This window comes from Glandiceps talaboti, chromosome 6 (assembly GCF_964340395.1).
Source record: "Glandiceps talaboti chromosome 6, keGlaTala1.1, whole genome shotgun sequence".
Taxonomy (NCBI): Eukaryota; Metazoa; Hemichordata; class Enteropneusta; family Spengelidae; genus Glandiceps; species Glandiceps talaboti.
Genome location: NC_135554.1, coordinates 2859117 through 2883995, shown reverse-complemented (window position 1 = coordinate 2883995; position 24879 = coordinate 2859117). Strand labels below are relative to the sequence as shown.

The 24879-nt window shown below is 38.7% G+C and overlaps 1 protein-coding gene across 1 annotated transcript; it reads left to right on the top strand.

The window, feature by feature from the left end:
- The first annotated feature begins 651 nt into the window (after positions 1 to 651).
- LOC144437068 (uncharacterized) lies at positions 652 to 16522 on the top strand. The gene is made up of 14 exons (XM_078125938.1): positions 652 to 714; positions 1233 to 1265; positions 3389 to 3960; positions 4440 to 4647; positions 5080 to 5615; positions 5898 to 6409; positions 6656 to 6896; positions 7086 to 8271; positions 8476 to 9339; positions 9552 to 9817; positions 10279 to 10732; positions 10962 to 15157; positions 15524 to 15743; positions 16060 to 16522. The coding sequence occupies exons 1-14, from the start codon at positions 663 to 665 to the stop codon at positions 16233 to 16235; spliced, it is 9516 nt and encodes a 3171-aa protein (XP_077982064.1). The 5' UTR covers positions 652 to 662; the 3' UTR covers positions 16236 to 16522.
- The last annotated feature ends 8357 nt before the right edge of the window (positions 16523 to 24879 follow it).

The following is a 24879-nucleotide window of genomic DNA, read 5'->3' as shown; positions in this document are numbered from 1 at the left end:
AATAAATGATTAAAATAAATAGATAGATAAATAAATAAATAAAATAAAATAAATAAATAATAAATAAACCAATTTGATTTTAAAAATATCAAAAAAGTGGAAACATGTTGGAATACTTTACTCGGATGAAACTTTCTTACCACGCATTTGACAACCTCGAGAAACACTTCAGATAAATAAAAAAAATGCAAGAAATTAGTACTCACAAGATTTAGTGACGAAAACAGCAACCGTATCACAAAATAATATGATTAACGTTACAGATAGGAATACAGTCATATGTAAATAGTAACATTATTAGTTTAGAAAGAACTCGAAAATAGAAAATTGCAAAACACCACAGTTATCATCATATCTAGCGATTTAGTGGGGAAAGATCAATCTTTGTTGACATGGGCCTTGGAGGCTATTTACTTGACAAACACGCAACGACCAATGATAGAGATCGCGGAGGTGCGTGCTAGCGATTGTTTTCGACAACACGGACCGAGTGCTACGAGCCTTTGTTCAAAATTGGACCTATCAATGATCAATGACCAAGTTGACTTTTGATCGCTCATTGTCTTAACCCCGCATGCGTAGGGGGGTCCCCAGGAGGGAGGCACTATATAAACTGATGAAGCAGCTGTGGGTTTTCAAAGGGAGATCAGCTATACACAATCATGAAGCTGTTAGTCGTGCTGTTAACTATCACTGCGGCATTTGCCGGCCCAGGTATGTTTAGAGTTCAATTTCACTTGTAGAAATATAGCCTTCTTGTTCTGTCTTTGAAATGCAACATGAACTTGAAGTTTTCTCAAACAAAGTTTCTTCTTTGCATCTATCAAATTGATAACTTGTAATTCCACACGATCTGTTTCCGGCATTCAATTGTTTTCATTACCTATGTTTTCTACAAAACGCTACGTAAAACTGGCAGCAACCAGAAACGGATTGTAGCTTCGTTCACTAAACATGATCCACAGTTTCGCTTGTTTTTGTTTTTGTATGGGAGCATCAGATTTCTTTGACGTTTCTTAGAGGGGGGGGGGGGGGCATCGGCCAACGAAAGCGATGTTCTTTTGTTTGCGCACGGGGCTGTACATAAAGTCGCTTTGACAATAGTACATACAAACCAGTCAAGACTTCGCTAGGAATCGATTAAGTTTTCTTTTTGTCTTGTTTTTACTTTGATTAACTAAATTGGCCAATATAACACATATGCCTTACACTTTCATTTCTATTTATTGCAGTGAGAAATTACTACGATGAAGTTGAATGCGACAGTAAGTTAAACAAGTCATTTTTCCCTGTCTCTTTATTATATATCGAATAATTCGAGTCGATGGATTTGTCATTTTCAGCAGAACAGTCTGTATATATGACAAAGATGTACAACTGTGCTTGAAAGATTTGCTCGATTTGATACTTGGTCATAAACAAATCTCCAAGCCCTGCAAATCTCATCGCGTAAACAGGTCCCTGCTCATTTGCATTGAATGGATTGTAATTTACATTGTGAATACGAAGGTCAGCATTCAAAGTTATTGGGTTGTCTTCGTCAACAAGTTACAGGGATCCAGCGCGTCATCCACATACTTGCATGTATAAGGACTTTACAGAGTCACTGAGAAGTGAAGTGACCCAACGTATTGCAATCGAAGCATTTACACAATGTCACCTGAATAGTCGATATTGATTTTAACATTTCAGTGTTTGACAATATTTCTCCAACGTCTATAGTTTTACTATAAACTGTAGAACGTTGCCACTGGTTACGATCCAACTCTAGGGATCTTAAGAAATGATCTCATCGGATTTCCCCAAATTATAGTTAGTCATGCTATTTAGATAACACCAGGTGCGAATTCTATTTCGTGAAAGTTCATATGTTTTATCTGCAGTGGTGTGACATGCATGATGTAATGGGAGGTGGCGAGTCACATATAGGGGGAAGTAGGCTGCAGTTTGATTTATATATCTGTTGACTCCATACAATGTTTGCGGTTAGAGATAAGCCCTACATGTAGACTGTCAAAACAGCTCACATCTTGTTAATAATTTATGCAAAATTGTGTTTATCGTAAGATAGAGTGTCTCGCGCCAAGCATGCCAAGTGCGTGAAAACTTGTAAACAAGTAACAATACTTATATGCAAATGAGCTCCTGAAACGATGATGTCATTGTCACTTATGCTAATCATATAACTTCAACTTTGCTATGCTGTCATTAGATCTACTAAAGAAATGACCTCATAGATACAGGTGTATGGGTCTAGTTTAAAAAAATGGAACAAATTATTAAATTATTGTTGAAATAGTAATGAACGTACTATATATAAACTTCGAAATTCGTTGTTTTGATCATGAAATAAGACGTACAGTAGATTATTACTGAATACTACTACATTCTGTATGTATGACTTTTCACGTCGTTTAATCTACTTTGTATGTAACTGATGAGCAAAGTTCAGTTTATCGTATGATTTTGTTCACCTCTAGTGTATTACGTCCTGTCTACGTACGTAGACCTTACTCATTGTGGAAATACCACTATTCAATTTCCAATTTCGAACAATATTATGAAGAAAAATGTTTCCACATCAAAAAGTACACTTCATCGTTTCCAAATATATACCAATGTACAGACTGGATAACGTCATCACAATGTTTCATACTTTAAACTGACCACTCGATGAACCAATAATCTTCGATGTTGTTGAACAGAAATTTCTGTTTGCTTCTAATGAACAGTGCCCTCATAGGTGGAAATATACAAGATGATATTACATGTAACCCGTCGTCACTAAAGCAGTTTGGAATGATACATTCAAGTCATTTGTTTTGTATTTCTAAATTGAAATTATAATTTTTCCTGCCCCGTGATGAAATTGTTTCATGTTTTTGTAATGTTTTTAATGTAGTCGTCGTCGTTCAGTTTAAAATCTACTCACTACATGTACTGTATTTTGGGTTTAGTTCTCGCCAATAAAACATTGAATTAGGTACGCCGAAAATCAAAGTCTTTACATCAAAATCGAGAAGAAAGGGTTGTATTATTTAGTATTTTGTATTTTACATAGCGAAGAGAGTTTCACTTTTATTTCAATTAATTTCAGTTGATATTTGTCTGTTGACAATTCCAATCACATTTTTTACCCTAGATTTTAGGATTCAACGTTAGAAAAGAATTACAAAAAAACCTCGAGTTGAAATCTCGACTGAAAAAAATTCATAATCATAACATTCCAATTACGTTCTTATTTTATCAGTCAATAATATTTGCCAAACACTATATTTTTTTAGGTGTGCATTACGTATTGCCATGAATTATTTTAAAAATCGACACAAACCCAAATCTTATTTTTCTTTTTGCATTATGCGCTAACCATAGGTTTGTTCTTTTGTAGAAACAAGTCGCTTTAAAGAAGGACAAAAATATTTCTACCAATATGAGGCTCAGACTACGTCTGGTATTGTTGGTGCCTCCGAGAGGAGGACTGGCATGAGGATCATCTGTGATGTCCAAGTTGAGGTGCCACAGAGATGCCAGCTCTACGTCAGCACACCCAAGTGCGAACTCCTGGAACAGAACCCAGAGTCTAAGGATTCAGAGTCTTTCAGACTCGCTCCCAACACTCGTGAGTTCTCCAGGGAGATGGCTAGAAACTCTCTCAAAGTGGAAGTCAACAAGGGCAAAGTAACCCGCATCCAGCCACATGTAGATGAACCAGTCCACATCCTCAATATGAAGAGAGGTATTATGTCAACTCTGCAACTTCCAATTGATGATGAGCTTTACCAGGAACAATATCCCAAGACCCAGGATGTCTTTGGAAACTGCACTGCCGAAACCAAGATCCTCGATATCCGTAGTGGAAACCAGATTCGTAAAGTTCAGTTGAACAAGGACTTGAGCAACTGCACCAGACCAAACAAGACTTTCACCAGAGAATCACCACTTTCACTTCTCAGGAACATTGTGAGTTTTGAATTTTATTTGAGTCTGTCTGTCTGTCTGTCTGTCTGTCTGTCTGTCTGTCTGTCTGTCTGTCTGTCTGTCTGTCTGTCTACTTATCTATCTACTTATCTATCTATCTATCTATCTATCTATCTATCTATCTATCTATCTATCTATCTATCTATCTATCTACCCACCTACCTATCCAATCTATATATATCCATGTGTGTGTGTGTGTGTGTGTGTGTGTGTGTGTGTGTGTGTGTGTGTGTGTGTGTGTGTGTGTCAGTGTTCGTCTGTCCGTCTACATAGGGTACCTCTAACTTAAAACTAGTTGGAAATCTCTCTCTCTCTCTTCCTCGGTCATTAGGACATCATATATATTTATACTGACTGCAAATGATTCAATGACGATTTTTTTAAAAATAGGTTGGAAATTTGACAAACTCGTAATATTCTATCAGATATTTACATATATTTCTTTATTTCTTTTTGTACAGAGTATGGTTCAGAAGATGGTAAATTCCACTCAAAATTGTACGTACACCATGAGCTCTAACGGTTACGTCAAGGAGGTCATCTGTGTTGAAATGCACACTCTGTGGCCAATGTCTGCCAACAACTCCGGTGTACAGACCAACGTCTCACAAATCCTTACAAGAGCAAACAAACCAGAGAAGATCAACATTGCCAAGGCCAAGGATGATTGTAAGTGCTATAAAATAATACACAGAATAGAAAAAATAACTAAAAAAATAATGAGTAAAAATCAAAATGAAAAGTGACTGACAAATTTATTTTAATTCATAAAACTCAATAAATTTAATTTCAAAGGTGGCAAATGTTTATCATTAATTGTACAATTACAGACTTTTTACATACTTTCTCTCTTTTCCCTTTTCAATTTATTGAGTTATAAACTCAGACTTGGTCGATGCTGTTTCACATTTGTTTTCAAAGAAAGAAAACATGGTAAAGCTGTTATTGGGGATAAAAAAATGTCAAATTACTACCTACTGTATTTGTCATCCTATATCTGATCACTTTAACATTTCTATTATATCTAATAACAGTTTTTCATTTCTATAAGTTGCCATCTAAGAACACCGTAGTAATTTGATTTTCAATCTTATCTAACAGCCAGCAGACGTATCACCAACATCACATACGAATTTGAAGTTGAACCAGAACCAATGAACAAGACCATGAACACTACACTGAAGGTTCTCTTCGAACTTGTCAACAAGACTGTCAACGAGACTACCATTGAAGCTCCACGTCTTTTCAACAAACTGGTCGCATCTCTGCGTGCCCTTGACAACGAGACTCTTCACAACCTTCTGCCAGTCGCATGGAACTGCAGCGAACACGGCAATTGCTCTACTCCACGTGAACAAGAATTGGCCAGATCCTACATAATCGATGCTCTTCCACAATGCGGAACATGGCCGTGTATCTCAGTCATAGCCACTGCTCTCGTCAACAGCACCATCAATGGAACACGCGCTGACGTTCTTCTGTACGCACTTGCTTTTGAACCAAACCCATCTCTTCAAGTTGTAAACGAGACCCTCCGCATTGCTGATGTTCTCCGTACCCGTCCAGCCATGTTGACCCTTGGTACTTTGATTCACAACTATGTCAGCAACAACAAGACTATCGAGGAGAAGAGAAAGGTAAATATGATAAAAATTATACAATGTCATTGTGTTTAGGCCGATATTGAGTCACCTAGATTCCCGAGAAAACATAAACTGTCAATACCATTGTTTCTATGATAGAAAAATGAACACAAGTCAGGATACCTGAATGACAATCATTAGGAGACAAAACACGCACACACACCCACACGCATTGATATATAATACGTTATATAAATATAAACATAAATTGATAAATAATATTTCACACTTACGTTTCACAATTACTTATCCAGAATGTGTACTTGTATTTTACAGCTGCCTGAACCAATCACACGCAGTGTTGAACTGATGAGTAAGATCATTGGTGACAACTGCTCTCCTTTTGCCAATGAAGTCTCAAACAGCGAAAAGATTGAGTACAACCGTCAGATTCTTCTTGCCCTGAAGACTATTGGTAACATGGGCAAACCAATCCAAATCTATGATGAAAGCAAATGGCTCCGTAGCAGCAAAGTTCTGCCAAAACTGATTAGATGTGCTGAAAGTGCCATAGTCCCAAGAAATGTATCTCTGGCAGCAATCCAGGCCATGCGTCGCATGGATCCTACTGAGGAACTTCGTGAGGAGTTGATGAATGTTCTTGAAGATGCTACCAAGGATGTTGAGATGAGACTGGCTTCTTACTTGCTGCTGATGAAGAACCCATCCACCATCAACCTCCACAAGATTGTTGGTCTTTTGAAACAGGAAAATATGCTCCAAGTCCGTGCTTTTGTTGCTTCTCACATCACCAGCATCTTGGAATCCGAGGAACCAACTCTTAAAATGTACTAAGTTCACTGATTTATCATTAATTTTTTTTAATGTTAATATATTCACATTAGCACAGGGGTGACATTGCTTTTCACTGTAGAGAAGATAATATTCATGTCGATTTAGAATGTTGAATATTTCAAACACTGTGTATGTCACAGTAAAATTTAACTTGCGTCGTAAGTAAATCCTTTTTTTGTCTGATTACATCATTTCACAATGAACATCTTGTTCATCCCCACCTGTTTCTATTATTGTAGCATGAAGGAAAAACTGAGGAACGTCCTTTCAACCAACCCTCTGCCAGAAGTTGAACATGACCTCATGAAACTTTCCCGTCACATGGAGTTCTCCAAGGCCTTCAAACTGCCATGGATCAACCAGACTGTTGCTGCTCAACTGCAAAGCAACCTGATCTACAGCCCAGAGGGTCTCTTGCCAAGATCTTTGGTCCTCAACATGACTGTCAACATTTTGGGAAAATCTCTTAACGTTTTCGAGGTAGGTTAAAATATGATCAAAATTGTGATTGAATTGGTAGTTATCTTATCCATTAAATAAGTATTTTCAATTGTGCAATTTCAATTTCAATTTAAGTTATATTTTCTTGTGATTACACAGTCCTCTTCAGTCTAAAATATACAATTGCCAGAATTAATTATTTAATTAAGTCTTAATTAAATATTTCAGACTGGCCTTGATGTCCAGGGTATGGAACCACTCTTGGAAGGTCTTTTCGGACCCCAGGGATACTTCCCAGATTGGAACCTCATTGCTCTCTTCAAAAACCTGACTGGTAATGACCCAGCTGATATGCTCCGCAAAAAGGAAAGGGACATCAAATACAACAAGTACAACAACGAGCCCTACAGGAAAATGGAAGACAAAATCAAGAAGTTCAAGGAACCAGAATTCCTTGCCAACAAAATCCATAATGCTTTGAATGATCTCCATGATGATGTGTCCCACATGCAGCTTCCACCAGCAGCATCTGCCTACATCAAGGTCCTGGGCAATGAGCTTGGTTTCGCCAACCTTGATGATCTGAAGAACCTCATCCCCAACCTTACTTTGAGCGACATCCCATCTATCTCAACCATCCTGAAAAAGCTTGCTGATGGTATTGACTACAACATTACCCGTAGCTACATGTTCTTGGAGGCTAACCATGTCCTTCCAACTGGTATGGGTCTGCCGTTGAACATCTCCCTCAATGGTACAACTGTTGTCTCTCTCAGACTCGCAGGCAAGTTTGATATGCGTAAGTACATCCAGCAAGATATTGTTGCCAGTGGTCTGATTGCCCCAAGTGCAGCAGTCGAAGTTGTTGGTCGCTTTGGTGTGAACATCCCTCTGTATGGTGAATCTGGTGTACAAGTGAATTCTACCATGTACCATTCCTCTGAATTGGCTGGCAACATCACCTTGAAAGGAACTGAGCTGAGATTCAACATCAACAAGACCATGAAACCAATCAACCTGATCAACGTCTCCGCTGAGCAATATCTGGTCCGTGGAGAGAAAGTTGAGCGTCTGCCTGGTATGAAGGAAAACCGTACTGAATGGACCAACTGCACCAGCAGCCTTCTTAACACCACTGCCTTGTTTGGTCTTGATCTATGCACAAGTCTTGCCTACAGCAATGCCAGTTATGATACCCGTGCTCCACGCTTCCCATTGACTGGCCCAACCAGCTTCAACATGACTGTCGTTCCCACAGATGCCAACCTCACAGCATACACTCTTCTCATGAAATACCAGAAAATTGTGAGACCTGTTGCTGAGGAAAAACCAGTTAGGAAGTATTTTGGTCTGAGAAGACAGAAGCAGGTAGCTGAAATCATTGATATGATTGTCGTCAATTTCACTGCACCAGGTATGTATTTCAGACTAGTACCATTGGTTACATTCCTCAAAAGGAGATTAAATGCATCACTTGACACAGATAAACCATCTGAATAGTGAGTGTGAACACTTAGTATCACAAACTTTAAGCTTTTATTTATCAAACATTGAGATATCATTGGTCTTCTATATGGTATAATCCTAACTAATTGTGTTCTGCTTTGCTTTCTTTTAGGACAAAATCTGACCCGCAACATCTCATCACTCCTGACTCTGAACCGCAACAAGACCGAGCTTGTATGGAACTTCACTATCCCAGAACTGAAGAACATCTCGATGGCTGCTGGTGTCCAGAACTTCTCTGAGCCAATGAAGAACCTCACCCAGTTTGTTGCAAGCTTCAATGCTACCTATGGATGCAAGAACTTCAGCAACTGGATTAGAGTGCGCAATGAAACCTTGAACATCACCCGCATTGAAAATGGCAGAGAGATCATCATCCCAGTCAACAACTACTCCTATGCCTGGAACATCTCCCTGAATGACCTATTCTTCTCTGTTGAAAGTGATGTGGTTAACAAGACTGGAAACTGGAGCTCAACCTTCAATGTCACCTACTATTGGGATGACAAGACACCCATGCTGGACCAATTGAGGCCAGAATATTCCATCAAGCCCGAAAATTACAGCAAATTCTTGGTTGACTTCGAACATGTCAACAAGAGTCTGTCAAATGAGACCCTCCTCGAAAGCAAACTTAACTTAACTTTTGGAAGACAGAACATCACCCTAATCCTATCCCGTTGGAACAACACACAGAATGCCACCAAGGCCATGAATGCTTCCTGGGTAAACAATGGTGAAAAACGCACAATGAATATTACCTATGAATACAAGAACAGATCTGAAGCCATCATTGAGAAGATCGAGAGAGTATGGAATATGTCACTCCCTAACTGGCACGTTGCCCTTCTCAGCCAGGTAGTCAATACCTCAATTGAGTTCAACACAACACTCAACTTCACCATCTACAGCCAAAACAAGACCCTGAAAGAAGATGTTGCCAAATACAGTAGTAGACTTCGCCAGAAGTACATTGGTAAGTTTATTAAACAAATCTACCTGTTGCATATGAAAATTACACCAATGATTGTAAACCAGTAACATAGCCAGAAGCCATTTAAGTTTCTAATGCAGCAATTAACCATCATTGTTTTGAAGTACCATTGTAAATTACTCAATTTATGCTATGCAAACAATTTGGATGCAAAATTCATCCTTAACTTATGTCTACTTGATTTATTTCAACAGACACTTTTGGTGAGGAGGCATACACCTACGTTCCAAACTGGTACAATGCTAGCATGGCCTTTGCCATCCGCAATGACACTGTCCCATCCAGCAAACCATACCCAGAAGTTATCACCACCAGCTTCAACATTAGTGTAATGAACCCATTCAACAAGACCAATATCCAAAACCTTACAATCATTGGTAAACTTGTCAACGATAGCAGAGTCAACAATGCCAACATCAGCTATTGGACCAACTGGAACATCACTTTGCCACTCATAAACGTAAGTATCACACATTAATGTTACATTTTAAAGAAATGTTTGCGGTAACACACACTTAGTGTGATTGTGTTTTCGTTTGATAACAGTATTACATAGCATACGATTTGATAACAGTATTACATAGCATACGATTTTCAAAGGTTATAATGCACAACCAGTTCAAAGTTTCGAACTCAAATGTTGAACTGTTTGTGTGTTATAACTTTTTTAATCTTTCAATATTCCATGCTGATGAACATTTTAGTCCATTAAATTGCATAGTTAGAATACCTAAACCTTGGTACAAGCATACAGAGATGCTATCAAATTATATGTGTGGCTATAAAATGTAATGTGAAATATTTTGAAATGAATAATAAAAACAACTTTAATTATCTGAACATTTTTGAAAATGTGTTTATCAACTCGCTCATACCTGTCCCCATTCTAAGCAAACATGTTTTTTTTCCTATTATTTGCAGTCTAACATCAGCATCAATGCTTCAGTATTGAACAACACTCAGGGTATTGTTGTATCATACAACATCTCAGGCAACAACAGTCTCATCACCCAGAACTTCACTTCAATCTTGAATTACACCCACTCCTCCTACAATGTCAGCATGGTGTTCAACCTCACTGGATCTCTATTCAACATGTCCATGAACCACACAATCTTGAACAGTACTGAGTCTGGTCTGGTCTGGCTATTCAACAGCACTGGTAGCACCAACTACACTTTGCCAATCAACAACTTCACCATCCCAATCGTTGATAAGATCCGGGAAATGATCCCAGAGAGTGTAACTGAACCATTGAAGAGACTGAACATCTCCATTCCCATCCCAAACATTATTGGAAACATCTCCCTTCCAGTCTTCAATATAAGTATTCCACTCAACAGGACTCTTCAGCTTTTCAACCACTCCATGCAAAGTAAGTAGTGTATAAAGATATATGTCTATTACATATAGTAGTAGTAGTAGTAGTAGTAGTAGTAGTAGTAGTAGTAAATTAGTTTATTATAGTGACACGAGGTCTTACATAATGTAAAGTTACATTTCTAAACAATCTTTCATATATTTACTTTCAAATAACATATTACTAAGATTTTACACAATTACCTATACTAATCACAACAACAACATCTGTCTCCTTGCTACAGGTAACGTCACCATCAAGGCGAGCAACATCAGCATTTCTCTGAATGCCAGCCACCCACTCTTCAACTTGAATTTGACTAACCAGATCATCAAGGATGGCCCAGCAGTCAACGTGACTCTTTACAAGATGTGGAATGCTACATTTGGTGAAGCCCTTAGAATGGCCAACGCTACCGTAAACCGCACTCTTGATGTTGTCAAATCCATGAACCTGACCAAAGTCAATCTCACCATGGTCAAGGATGAGCTTGCCATTTACAAGGACCGTCTCCAAAGGTGGGTCAATCCTCTTAACATTACCTTCTTGGATAACACAATTCTGAAGCCAATCAGAAAAATGAAACTCCCAGAACTCCAAGCTTTGAGGGCACCACTGATGGAAATGACAAGAGAGGTACCAAAGATGGTTGATGAACTCACACCAGAGCCACTGAAGAAGATGGTCATGATGTACACTCCTGCATACATCATGAATCTCAACATCACCAACATTACCATGCCAAAAATGGTCTGGGATTGGGAATACAATTTGGAATACATCAGTGAAAAGATTGACGAAATCAAGACAGAAGAGCTGAGAGAATCCCTGATGAGAATGGTTAATGTTACCATCAATAGCACCATGACAACCATTCAGCCTGTCCGTGAGATTGTTATGATGATCTTCAACTCAAGTATGAATTCCACCACTTTCATCAACTTCACCAGCCCATACATTGCAAATGCCACACTCAACCACACCATGCAGCTGAATGCCACAATGATGAATCACACCTTGTTTATGAACATGACCAGCAAACCAGCCAACCTGACAGTCAATGGTACTCTGTTGATGGCCTACAACAGCACTCTGGAACCAAACTCCACATTCATCAACAGCACCCTCTATGTCAACATGACTGGTCCCATTGCCAACATGACCATGAACAACACTTTCTACTTGAGCAGCAACAGCAGCTTGGAGCCAAATAGCACTGTCCTTAATCACACCTTGTCTGCAAGCCTCTCTAGTGCCTATGCTAACCTAACAGCAAATCACACACTTTACATCAGCACCAACTGCTCCAGTGAGCCAAACAGCACTGTGTTGAATCATACTTTGACAACCAATCTTACCAGCCTTTTGGCTAACATGACCATGAATCACACTCTCTACATCAGCACTAACAGCAGCTTGGAACCAAACAGCACCGTTTTGAACCATACCCTGTCAGCCAACCTTACCAGCATTCTGGCCAATCTTACTATGAATCACACCTTGTACATCAGTTCTAACAGCAGCTTGGAGCCAAACAGCACCGTTTTGAACCATACCCTGTCAGCCAACCTTACCAGCATTCTGGCCAATCTTACCATGAATCACACCTTGTACATCAGTTCTAACAGCAGCTTGGAACCAAACAGCACTGTCTTGAACCACACACTGGTTGGTAACCTGACCAGCGTCCTGGCAAACCTCACCGTCAACCACACTCTTTACATTAGTACTAACTGCAGTTTGGAACCAAACAGCACTGTAATGAACCATACTTTGATTGCCAACCTGACTAGTGCTCTCATCAATGGTAGTGTCAACCATACTCTGTACATCAGCTCCAATTGTAGTATGGAACCAAACAGCACTGTTCTGAAGCACTACCTCCTTGGAAATGTCAGCACCCCTCTTGTAAATGCAAGTGTAAACCACACTCTGTACATCAGCACCAACTGTAGTCTGGAACCAAACAGCACTGTTTTGAACCACACCCTGCAGGCTAATGTGACAAGCAAAGTCCTGAACATGAGTCTGGACCATGACTTCAAGATCAGCAGCAACAGCTCTTTGGTACCAAATGCTACCCTGTTCAACCACACACTCTTCTGGAACATGACCACACCATTTGCTAATGTCACAGTGAACAGCACCTTCCAGGCCCTGAACCTCACAATCTTGAACCAAACTTTCTTCATCAATGTCACTGGCCCACTGGTCAACATCAGTCTTAACCAGACCATGAAGAATGATAGTGTATTTGTCAATGTAACAGCTCCAGGATATGGTTGCATCAGTCTTATTGGACAGATGAATAACAGTTTGATCAATGTAACACTTATGCACCAGAATGCTTCCCATCCTCAAATCAATGTGACAGATCTTGCCTTCTTCCTGTCCCTGAACAGAAGTGACGTCATCTATGCTAATTTGACATGGCACCCACGCATTTTGAACCACACCTTGAACCTCTTGAATACTAGTTTTGTAATGGCAAATACCACAGTCAACAGAACCATTGATCTTTTTGTCAAACCAGTGGTTAATGAGATCATCAACGTCACCACCAACTACACCCTTAGAGTCTGGGAATTGGTTAAGAATGTCAGCCATAATGAAACCAGTTTGATCAACCAAGTTATTCGTGAATTTGGAATCACCAACCACACCATCTTTGAACTGGTCAACTACACTGTCACCAACTTCACACAGATCGCCAACAGAACCATCAACATGACCATTGAATTTGCCAAGAACCTTACCATGGAGACTCCTCTCTACAACTGGACGTACTTCGCCCTCAACGTCACAAAGAATGTCACAGGTACTGTCTCAGAAGTCTATAATATCAGCATGAGCTACCTGAACAACACTCTGCCTGGCTGGCTGTATCGTTACTACGAAGTAAACCGTATGATTAATGAGATCAAGAACATCAGCCATTACGAAAGATTGGCACTCCAGGTATGGAACGCCACAGAACAACAGGTACCTAAAACCGTTAAATATCTTGTCAACACAGCTCTGAGCCAAGTTGCTGTTATTGGAAACAACAGCATTGCTGTCAACATCAGCCATCCATTCAACTGGACCAGCTTCAGAAGCTTCCCCAACATGACTGAAGGCCAATGGCAGATCATCCTTGCACAATACAACCTTGTCAAGACCATGACAAAAAGAATTCCATACCTTAGCAGACACCTTCTTTTCCCAAAAATGCCAGATTTCGTCAAGACAGCAATGATCTTTGGTGACAAACACGTCTACACATTTGACGGACGTTACTATGAAATCCCCAAATATGAAAATTCCAAGTGTCTATATGTCTTAGCTCGTGACTTCGTTGACAAGAACTTCACTCTTCTCTCTTCTGAAAATACCATCACTCTGATCACACGTGACTGTGCTGTTGAGATTGATAACAACAATGTTGTCCGCATTGATGGAAGCCAGAAGATAAAGGAACTTCCATACAAGACACAGAATGGTAATGTTACCGTGACCCGCAAAGGTGACTACGTCAATGTAACAACTGTGTATGGCATCTCCCTGCTCTGTGATTCCAAGAACTTCAACTGCATGGTGAACATCAGTGGATGGTACCGCAACAAGACCCTTGGTCTGCTCGGAACCAGCGATAATGAACCAAGCAATGACTGGCGCAAGCGTGATGGCAGAAACACCTCTAACATCATCGACTTCCTGAACTCCTATGAGGTATCTGGCAATCCATCTTGCAAGAAGAACCCAGGACGTGACCCCAACTACATTGGCTGGTATGACAGACCATGCAACAGCCCACCATCTCCACTCTGTGAAGTGCTCTTTAAGAGCCACCAATCTCCATTTGCCCCATGCTTCGATGAAATCAAGCCTGAACCATTCATGACAGCATGCAAGACAGACTCATCTGAATGTCAACTTGCTGAACCACAGAAGGCCATCTGTACTAGCACTGCTGCCTATGTTGCTATGTGCCGTGCAAAGGGTGTATTCTTGAACCAGACCAACGAATGTGAGAAATGTGCTGATGGTGCCCGCGAAAGAGTCCTTAATGAAAGATGGATTGAAGACAACAAACTTACAGCTGATATCATCTTGGTGGTATCCGAAAGTGAGAAGATGACCGTCGAAGGCAGACCAGAAGAACAATTGAAGAACTTTGTCAGCAGTTTGGAAAAGAAGATGCAGGAAAATGGTATCGCAGATAACCGATACATGCTTATCGGATATGGTGGAAGTGATGTTCATGCTCCAGCCCACCAACACACAATCCGTGGTAACCTCTATGGTGATGAAAACAACTTCTACAAAGGTGCCAAGGCTCTGAAATTCCAAGGAAAATATGCTACCGATGCTTTTGAAGCCCTGAAATTGGCAACAGAAGCTAAGTTCCGCCCACAAGCAAGCCGTCTGGTCATCTTGGTTACTGAAGATGAACGCTCTGTAAGTATACTTTCAGACAAATTAAGTTCACCCATAACAACTTGTACAACTGTAAACGAAGTAGATAGTTCTTTACACAGACACAAATGCTGTCTATAGATAATATCATCGTTATTCATACAACTCCTAACCCAAATCTGATGAAGAGGGCTCAGTCTCCTCCAAAAGTGGGATGATATTAATTATTGTCGTGTTAAAACATATTAGATCTTGCCCAAGCTTTAAAAAATACATGTTATAAAAGAGTTGATAAACATGTCGGTAAACTGTCATCTTGGACAGTATTCGTTTCTGCTTTAAAGTGTAAATGTGCTTGTATTCGATTGTAAATTTGTGTTAAGTTTTCTCACTCTCGACCTTTTACAGGCTGTCAACACCTCCCTGTCTATTGAATCCCTCCAATCCCTCTTTGAGGAGAACGCCATCATCTTGAATGTTATCTCCGAATATTCCGAACTCTACAAGGGCAAGAGAATTTTTGGAATCACCCACGACCAGACCATCATCAGCGGAAAGGACAAGGCTACCTTCAAACTCCTTGATAGAGTTGGCGAGAGTTATGCTAAACTGTCATCTGCTACTAGGGGTAAGCTTTCATTACCATTTGGAATTATTAATTAGACAGTACAATACTTATGATTCGGCAACTTGTACACAGTAAATATACTTTTTGAGACACCGAACTTTTCAACAAATATGACATTTTATCATGTGTCCTACTTTGACAGTCACCAGTCCAAAATTTAATTTGAGAAAATATGAGTTGATATATTATGTAACTGCCTACGATTTTAGAATGATAGGCACGAAACGTTGCCATTCTAGAGTACCAGCTTCCATATCTCTCATCTCAGTCGTCTGGGGTTTGTCACACTGTACTCATTACGTATTCTATTCCATAGGATCCTTGTACAGACTCGATATGATGAGAAACAACGACGAAGATTATATGAAAAAAGTACCAGGGAATGTAGTCAAGCAGATCAAATACGAGGTTGAGAAGACCTACAAGAGGTGCCAATGTGTCAGAGATGCTGATGGAAGATCTGTTAGCAAATGCGAAAGCCTACGTACATAAATGACTACGAGGTTCGGACTTCGTGAAGATGTAATTATTTTTTACCCGAAGTTACATCTTGATTACTGTCATTAATTTCACCATATCATTAAAAAGACTTTTCGATATTTAAGGCAATATTTTTTAACTAAAAAAGTTCTAGCACACCACACCACTAACTTTCTTTAGCTGATTGACGTTCTGATATTTCTGCCGTATTTTCTATTTTTTCTTTATTTTTTGTTTTTTTGAATTTAGTTCTAAATTTCTCTTTTAAGATTTCTGTTAACGAATAAAATAATATATTACAGCAAGTTATAAAAATATGTTTCATTGTATACATGAGATGTTTGCGTCCGAAAATTGAATACTGTGAGTGTGTGATGAATAAGTATTATTGGTTATCTTGTACTGTCCCTCCCCATCAAGTCCATCTCCTTTTCCCACCCACCACGATCCTCGCCCTCTGCAATGTCTTACACCCTCTACTTATGCTTATGTACAACCTTAGCAGTCGGGCGTTATGGAGTCCTATAAAACAACGCCGATGGAAGTTGCCCAACAAAGTCTTTGGTACTCCCTCAAAGTTTTTGCTGTGATGTCACTAAACGTCTACATCAGCTTGTAGCACAAAGCAAATGAAATGAATTCGAATAGGGGAAGTCGAAAAAGACGGGACTACCTCTACCTATGCGGTAAACGGAAACTAGTTGGAAATCTCTCTCTCTCTCTCTCTCTCTCTCTCTCTCTCTCTCTCTCTCTCTCTCTCTCTCTCTCTCTCTCTCTCTCTCTCTCTCTCTCTCTCTCTCTCTCTCTCTCTCTCTCTCTCTCTCGCTCGCTCGCTCGCTCTCTCTGCCTCTCAGACTCTTTTTGTCTCCATCCCTCTGTCTCTTTCACCCTGTCTCAGTCTGTGTGTGTGTCTGTCTGTCTGTCTGTCTGTCTGTCTGTCTGTCTGTCTGTCTGTCTGTCTGTCTGTCCGTCTGTCCGTCTGTCTGTATGTATGTCTGAGTATCTCTCGGTCCCTTTCTCTGCCTCTCTCTGCTTCTATTTACTTTTCTGTTTTGTGTCAGTCTCTTTCTCTCTGTTTGTCTCGGTCTCGGTCTCTTTGAACTTTGTCTCTCCTGAATATATATAACACTACTGCTTAATGCTCCATGAAATATAGTACTGCAGTAGTATATTTAGCTCATGACGGGCCATAAATATTACACGACGTATGCATAATGTGCTTTTGGAAAGAAAACAGTACTATAATGACAGATGACATAATTTACATACAATAGATTTCAAATTGTCTAAATACATTGAATTGTTCACTCCTATGTAGATAAAGTCAGAAAATAATGCAAGTATTTGTCTCTTTTTTTCAACCTATTCTTGTAAGGTTTTCAGCACAACTGAACTACAATGTGGGTTCAGTAGTGTTATAGGCATCGAGCGGTGTCTGTCTGTCTGTCTGTCTGTCTGTCTGTATGTATGTATGTATGTATGTATGTATGTATGTATGTACAGGTATGTGTGTGCGTGTGTGTGTGTGTGTGTGTGTGTGTGTGTGTGTGTGTGTGTGTGTACAACATAAAATAAAAAACTGCCAACCCGATTGCCTTGATATTTGGTGGGGACATTACTTGTGGAGTCTAGTTGGGAAATTGTTCAATGAAAATGATCGTATCACTTGGTTCAAGAAATGTGATTTTTGGTAAAAAAAACTCCTTAAACTCAGAAACTACTGGGCAGATCGGTGCGAAATTTGATGGGAACATTCTTAAGTGTGTGTAAAGTTAAAAGTGAGATTGTTCATGGCATGATGATTCCATCAGTAATATGCAAATTAGGGCTAAAATGTGTCTTTTTGGTCAAAAATCAATAATTCCAAAACTACTAAGCAGAATGGGCTGAAATATAATGGGAATGCATCTAGGAATGTATAGATGAAGAAATATTAAGGATACAATGATGTCATGAGTGATATGCAAATTAGGTGTAAAAATGTTCATTTTTGGTCAAAAACTTATATCTCACAAATTACTTTGTCAATGAGACTGAAACTTGGTGAGATGTTTCTAGAAGTGTTATTATGCAGATTTTCTTCAAAATATTTTGACACAATTGGCCCTAGCAACCATGACCACACCCTTAGCAACAACCAATTGGCAGTATATTTTGGTCAAAACAGCCAAGTGATCGTGTATATGGCAAAGATAGCAACATGGTTGGATAGGCAACTGGATAGTCATTCAACAAGTTAACACCTATTGTTAACATGGACTAGCATATGGATAAACATTTTTAAAAACTGTACTGTTGTGCTACAATGCCATTGGCAGTATTTTTAAACAAAAAATGTCAGTCTTTTCATCCACGCCGGTATCGGGTCCCCTGTACCATACTATACCATCCCTTATATTATAGTGACAGTAGATGTTGCAGACTAAGATCCGTCGTGTCACCTCGTCACGGCGTACCTTGCAGACTATAGATGTTGGAGTACAGAAAGAAAATAAAGATGATACGATTGAATCAACAACTAACCTACCGGACTTCAGAGTTATGTATAATACCAAAACTACAAAATAAAATTAATACTTTATGCTGTACATCTGTGTTAGGAAATGATATACACAGTACGCTAAATTATAGGTTTATTATAGGTTTAAATATACATGTTACATGTTCCGGGCACCCTACGTTCTCCACCACACTTGGCGGAGAGTGAAGACCTATCGGAGTCCCCATCTACGCAATCTCATCTCTTTCCCAATGTCAAACCAGAGTGCCCAACAACAAAATTCCAAATTTGAGTATAGTAGTATAGTATACTTGACATAGTTATGTCATAGCTATACATAATATATAAGAGAAATACATATTGGAATAATTTAAGACGAAAAGGTTGACATTTTTCTAGGCTTTAGGTTTTCCTTGCAATTTGAAAGTGAATGCTTTCTCGCCTGCAAATATAATATGATCACAACATACTCGGGGACCAGTAGTTGGTTTGGATATCTAGAAGACTATACTACCGTTACTGATCATGGCAAGTGTCTATGAAAAAAACCCGGTTTTCTGTATTCAACATTATAGTACTGTATTAGTATTACGAGACTGGGTAATACTGATAATGTCACGTGATTCTGTCAGTAATTCGCCCGAGGATATAAAAGCGTTAACAGCATCCGTAATATTGTACAAGTAATATCTTCTTCTATTTCTTGTTAAAAATTTATCTCTCAATCAGCTATAAATATTTACACCAGAGTACCAATATGGCAAGCCGAGTAGGCCAAAAAGAACATTTTGAATTGGAATTTTATTTTCCAAATTTTTAGCACAACTGAACTGAGGTTCAGTATGCTTTAGGCATCTTTAGGCATAGTTAAATGTGTGTGTGTGTGTGTGTGTGTGTGTGTGTGTGTGTGTGTGTGTGTGCGTGTGTGTGTGTGTGTGTGCGTGCGCGCGCGGATATGTGTGCGCAGATGTGTGTGTGTGTGTGTGTGTGTGTGTGTGTGTGTGTGTGTGTGCAAACGACTTAAAGTCAAAACCGCCAGAGCGATTGCCTTGGTATTTGGTGGGGACATTTTCATTTTGTGTCTTTTCTCATTGGCTGTTGATGTAATAAAGTAGCCACTTCTCTACAAGATGCATAATCTGTGTTTGCGGTTATGCAAAAATGTGCGTAATAAACATACTTACTATTCAAAAATAATAATTTACATACATGTAGTTTGGCTGGAGGAAGCACTGCGAGGTCAATACGCCAATTTTGTCGTCCTCTACATATGACACACACAACGAAAAACAATCACTGTGAACACTAGTTTTTTTCATGACACTTTGCCGACTCTATCTGTTCTTACACCCGTATTAAAGCTTGACAACACACCATGGTTTTTGAGTTGCTAGCAGAACTGACCATAAACAAAACTTCTTATTGATCCTTACGTCACTTGCTGCCATGTGGTAGTAGACAGCGCAAGTAGTGTCCAAGTCCACGAGTCACTTCCACCTATTACAAAGGGAGCGCAGAGGTGTTTTGATCAACGTCTCGTCCCATACTGATAAATAAAAGGGAACGAAACCAACACATTTTATCATCTTTAACATTCATATTTTGATTAAAACCGTGAAATCACAGAGTATCCTTTCCTTGCCAACATACAGTTCAAATATAAGACGGGTCAGAAATGTCATATGATACAAATGTGTATTGGTAAGTATACAGTTAATAAATACCACAACCAATGACCTTGACATGTTGTGCGCAGACTAAAGTAACTGTATCACCACATACATCGTCACATACAGCAATGTGATAGAAACACCACATACAACAATTTGATAGAAACACCACATATAGCAATGATAGAAACACCACATACAACAATTTGATAGAAACGTTACATACAGCAATCTGATAGAAACACCACATACAGCAATGATAGAAACATGGAACACAGCAATCTGATAGAAACACCACATACAGCACTCTGATAGAAACACCACATACAGCAATCTGATAGAAACACCACATACAGCACTGATAGAAACACCACATACAGCACTGATAGAAATACCATATACAGCAATCTGATACAAACACTACATACAGCAATGTGATAGAAACACCACATACAGCTAAATATCTGATAGAAACACCACATACAACACTCTGATAGAAACACCACACACAATAATTTGATAGAAACACCACATACAGCAATCTGATAGAAACACTACATACTGCAATCTGATAGAAACAGGACATACAGCAATCTGATAGAAACACCACACACAGCAATCTGATAGATACACCACATACAACAATCTGATAGAAACATGACATATAGCACTGATAGAAACACCACATACAGCACTCTGATAGAAACACCACATACAGCAATCTAATAGAAACACCACATACAGCAATCTGATAGAAACACCATACACAGCAATCTGATAGAAACACCACATACATTAATCTGATAGTAACATGACATACAGCAAACTGACAGAAACATAATATACATTAATCTGACAGAAACATAATATACATTAATCTGATAGAATCCACATACATTAATCTGATAGAAACACCACATACAGCAATCTGATAGAAACACGACATATAGCACTCTGATAGAAATACCACATACAGCAATCTGATAGAAACACCACATACAGCACTCTGATAGAAACACCACATACAGCAATCTGATAGAAACACCACATACAGCAATCTGATAGAAGCACCACATACAGCAATCTGATAGAAACACTACATACAGCAATGTGATAGAAACACCACATACAGCAATGTGATAGAAACACCACATACAGCTAAGTATCTGATAGAAACACTACATACAGCAATACAGCAATCTGATAGAAACACCACATACAACACTCTGATAGAAACACCACACACAGCAATCTGATAGGAACACTACATACAGCAATCTGATAGAAACAGGACATACAGCAATCTGATAGAAACAAGACATACAGCAATCTGATAGAAACATGACATATAGCACTCTGATAGAAACACCACATACAGCACTCTGAATAGAAACACCAGACACAGCAATCTGATAGAAACACCACATACAGCAATCTGATAGATACACCACATACAACAATCTGATAGAAACATGACATATAGCACTCTGATAGAAATACCACATACAGCAATCTGATAGATACACCACATACAGCAATCTGATAGAAACACCACATACAGCAATCTGATAGATACACCACATAGAACAATCTGATAGAAACATGACATATAGCACTATGATAGAAACACCACATACAGCAATCTGATAGAAACACCACATACATCACTCTGATAGAAACACCACATACAGCAATCTGATAGAAACACCACATACAGCAATCTGATAGAAACACCACATACAGCACTCTGATAGAAACACCACATACAGCAATCTGATAGATACACCACATACAACAATCTGATAGAAACATGATATATAGCACTCTGATAGAAATACCACATACAACAATCTGATAGATACATGACATATAGCACTATGATAGAAACACCACATACAGCAATCTGATAGAAACACCACATACATCACTCTGATAGAAACACCACATACAGCAATCTGATAGAAACACCACATACAGCAATCTGATAGAAACACCACATACAGCACTCTGATAGATACACCACATACATCAATCTGATAGAAACACCACATACAGCAATCTGATAAAGCATCACATACAGCAATCTGATAGAAACACCACATACAGCAATCTGATAGAAACACCACATACAGCAATCTGATAGAAACACCACATACAGCAATCTGATACAAACACTACATACAGCAATGTGATAGAAACACCACATACAGCAATGTGATAGAAACACCACATACAGCTAAGTATCTGATAGAAACACCACATACAGCAATCTGATAGAAACACCACATACAACACTCTGATAGAAACACCACACACAGCATTCTGATAGACACACTACATACCGCAATCTGATAGAAACAGGACATACAGCAATCTGATAGAAACAAGACATACAGCAATCTGATAGAAACATGACATATAGCACTCTGATAGAAACACCACATACAGCACTCTGATAGAAACACCACATACATCACTCTGATAGAAACACCACACACAGCAATCTGATAGATACACCACATACAACAATCTGATAGAAACATGACATATAGCACTCTGATAGAAACACCACATACAGCTAAGTATCTGATAGAAACACCACATACAGCAATCTGATAGATACACCACATCCAACAATCTGATAGAAACATGACATATAGCACTCTGATAGAAACACCACATACAGCAATCTGATAGATACACCACATACAGCAATCTGATAGAAACACCACATACAGCACTGATAGAAACACTACATACAGCAATCTGATAGATACACCACATACAACAATCTGATAGAAACATGACATACAGCAATGTGATAATAACACCACATACAGCTAAGTATCTGATAGAAACACCACATACAGCAATCTGATAGAAACACCACATACAACACTCTGATAGAAACACCATACACAGCAATCTGATAGAAACACCACATACAGCAATCTGATAGAAACACCACATATAGCAATGTGATAGAAACACCACATACAGCTAAGTATCTGATAGAAACACCACATACAGCAATCTGATAGATACACCACATCCAACAATCTGATAGAAACATGACATATAGCACTCTGATAGAAACACCACATACAGCAATCTGATAGAAACACCACATACAGCACTGATAGAAACACTACATACAGCAATCTGATAGATACACCACATACAACAATCTGATAGAAACATGACATACAACAATGTGATAATAACACCACATACAGCAATGTGTCAGAAACACCACATACAGCTAAGTATCTGATAGAAACACCACATACAGCAATCTGATAGAAACACCACATACAACACTCTGATAGAAACACCATACACAGCAATCTGATAGATACACCACATACAACAATCTGATAGAAACATGACATATAGCAATCTGATAGAAACACCACATACAGCAATCTGATAGAAACACTACATACAGCAATCTGATAGAAACAGGACATACAGCAATCTGATAGAAACAAGACATATAGCAATCTGATAGAAACATGACATATAGCACTCTGATGGAAACACCACATACAGCACTCTGATAGAGACACCACATATAGCAATCTGATAGATACACCACATACAGCAATCTGATAGAAACACCACATACAGCACTCTGATAGAAACACCACATACAGCAATCTTATAGATACACCACATACAACAATCTGATAGAAACATGACATATAGCACTCTGATAGAAATACCACATACAGCAATCTGATAGATGCACCACATACAGCAATCTGATAGAAACACCACATACAGCAATCTGATAGATACACCACATACAACAATCTGTTAGAAACATGACATATAGCAATCTGATAAACATGACATACAGCAATCTGATAGAAACACCACATACAGCAATCTGATAGATACACCACATACAACAATCTGATAGAAACATGACATGCATTAATCTGATAGAAACGCCACATACATTAATCTGATAGAAACATGACATACATTAATCTGATAGAAACATGACATACATTAATCTGATAGAAACATGACATACATTAATCTGATAGAAACGCCACATACATTAATCTGATAGAAACATGACATACAGCAAACTGACAGAAACATAATATACATTAATCTGACAGAAACATAATATACATTAATCTGATAGAATCCACATACAGCAATCTGATAGATACACCACATACATTAATCTGATAGTAACATGACATACAGCAAACTGACAGAAACATAATATACATTAATCTGACAGAAACATAATATACATTAATCTGATAGAATCCACATACAGCAATCTGATAGATACACCACATACATTAATCTGATAGTAACATGACATACAGCAAACTGACAGAAACATAATATACATTAATCTGACAGAAACATAATATACATTAATCTGATAGAATCCACATACATTAATCTGATAGAAACACCACATACATTAATCTGATAGAAACATGACATACAGCAATCT

Coding starts and splice junctions, on each gene's coding strand:
- LOC144437068 (XM_078125938.1), top strand. CDS start 663: ATGAAGCTGTTAGTCGTGCTGTTAACTATCACTGCGGCATTTGCCGGC. Junction 10,733..10,961: donor TTTCAACCACTCCATGCAAA/GTAAGTAGTGTA, acceptor TCCTTGCTACAG/GTAACGTCACCATCAAGGCG. Junction 15,744..16,059: donor ACTGTCATCTGCTACTAGGG/GTAAGCTTTCAT, acceptor TCTATTCCATAG/GATCCTTGTACAGACTCGAT.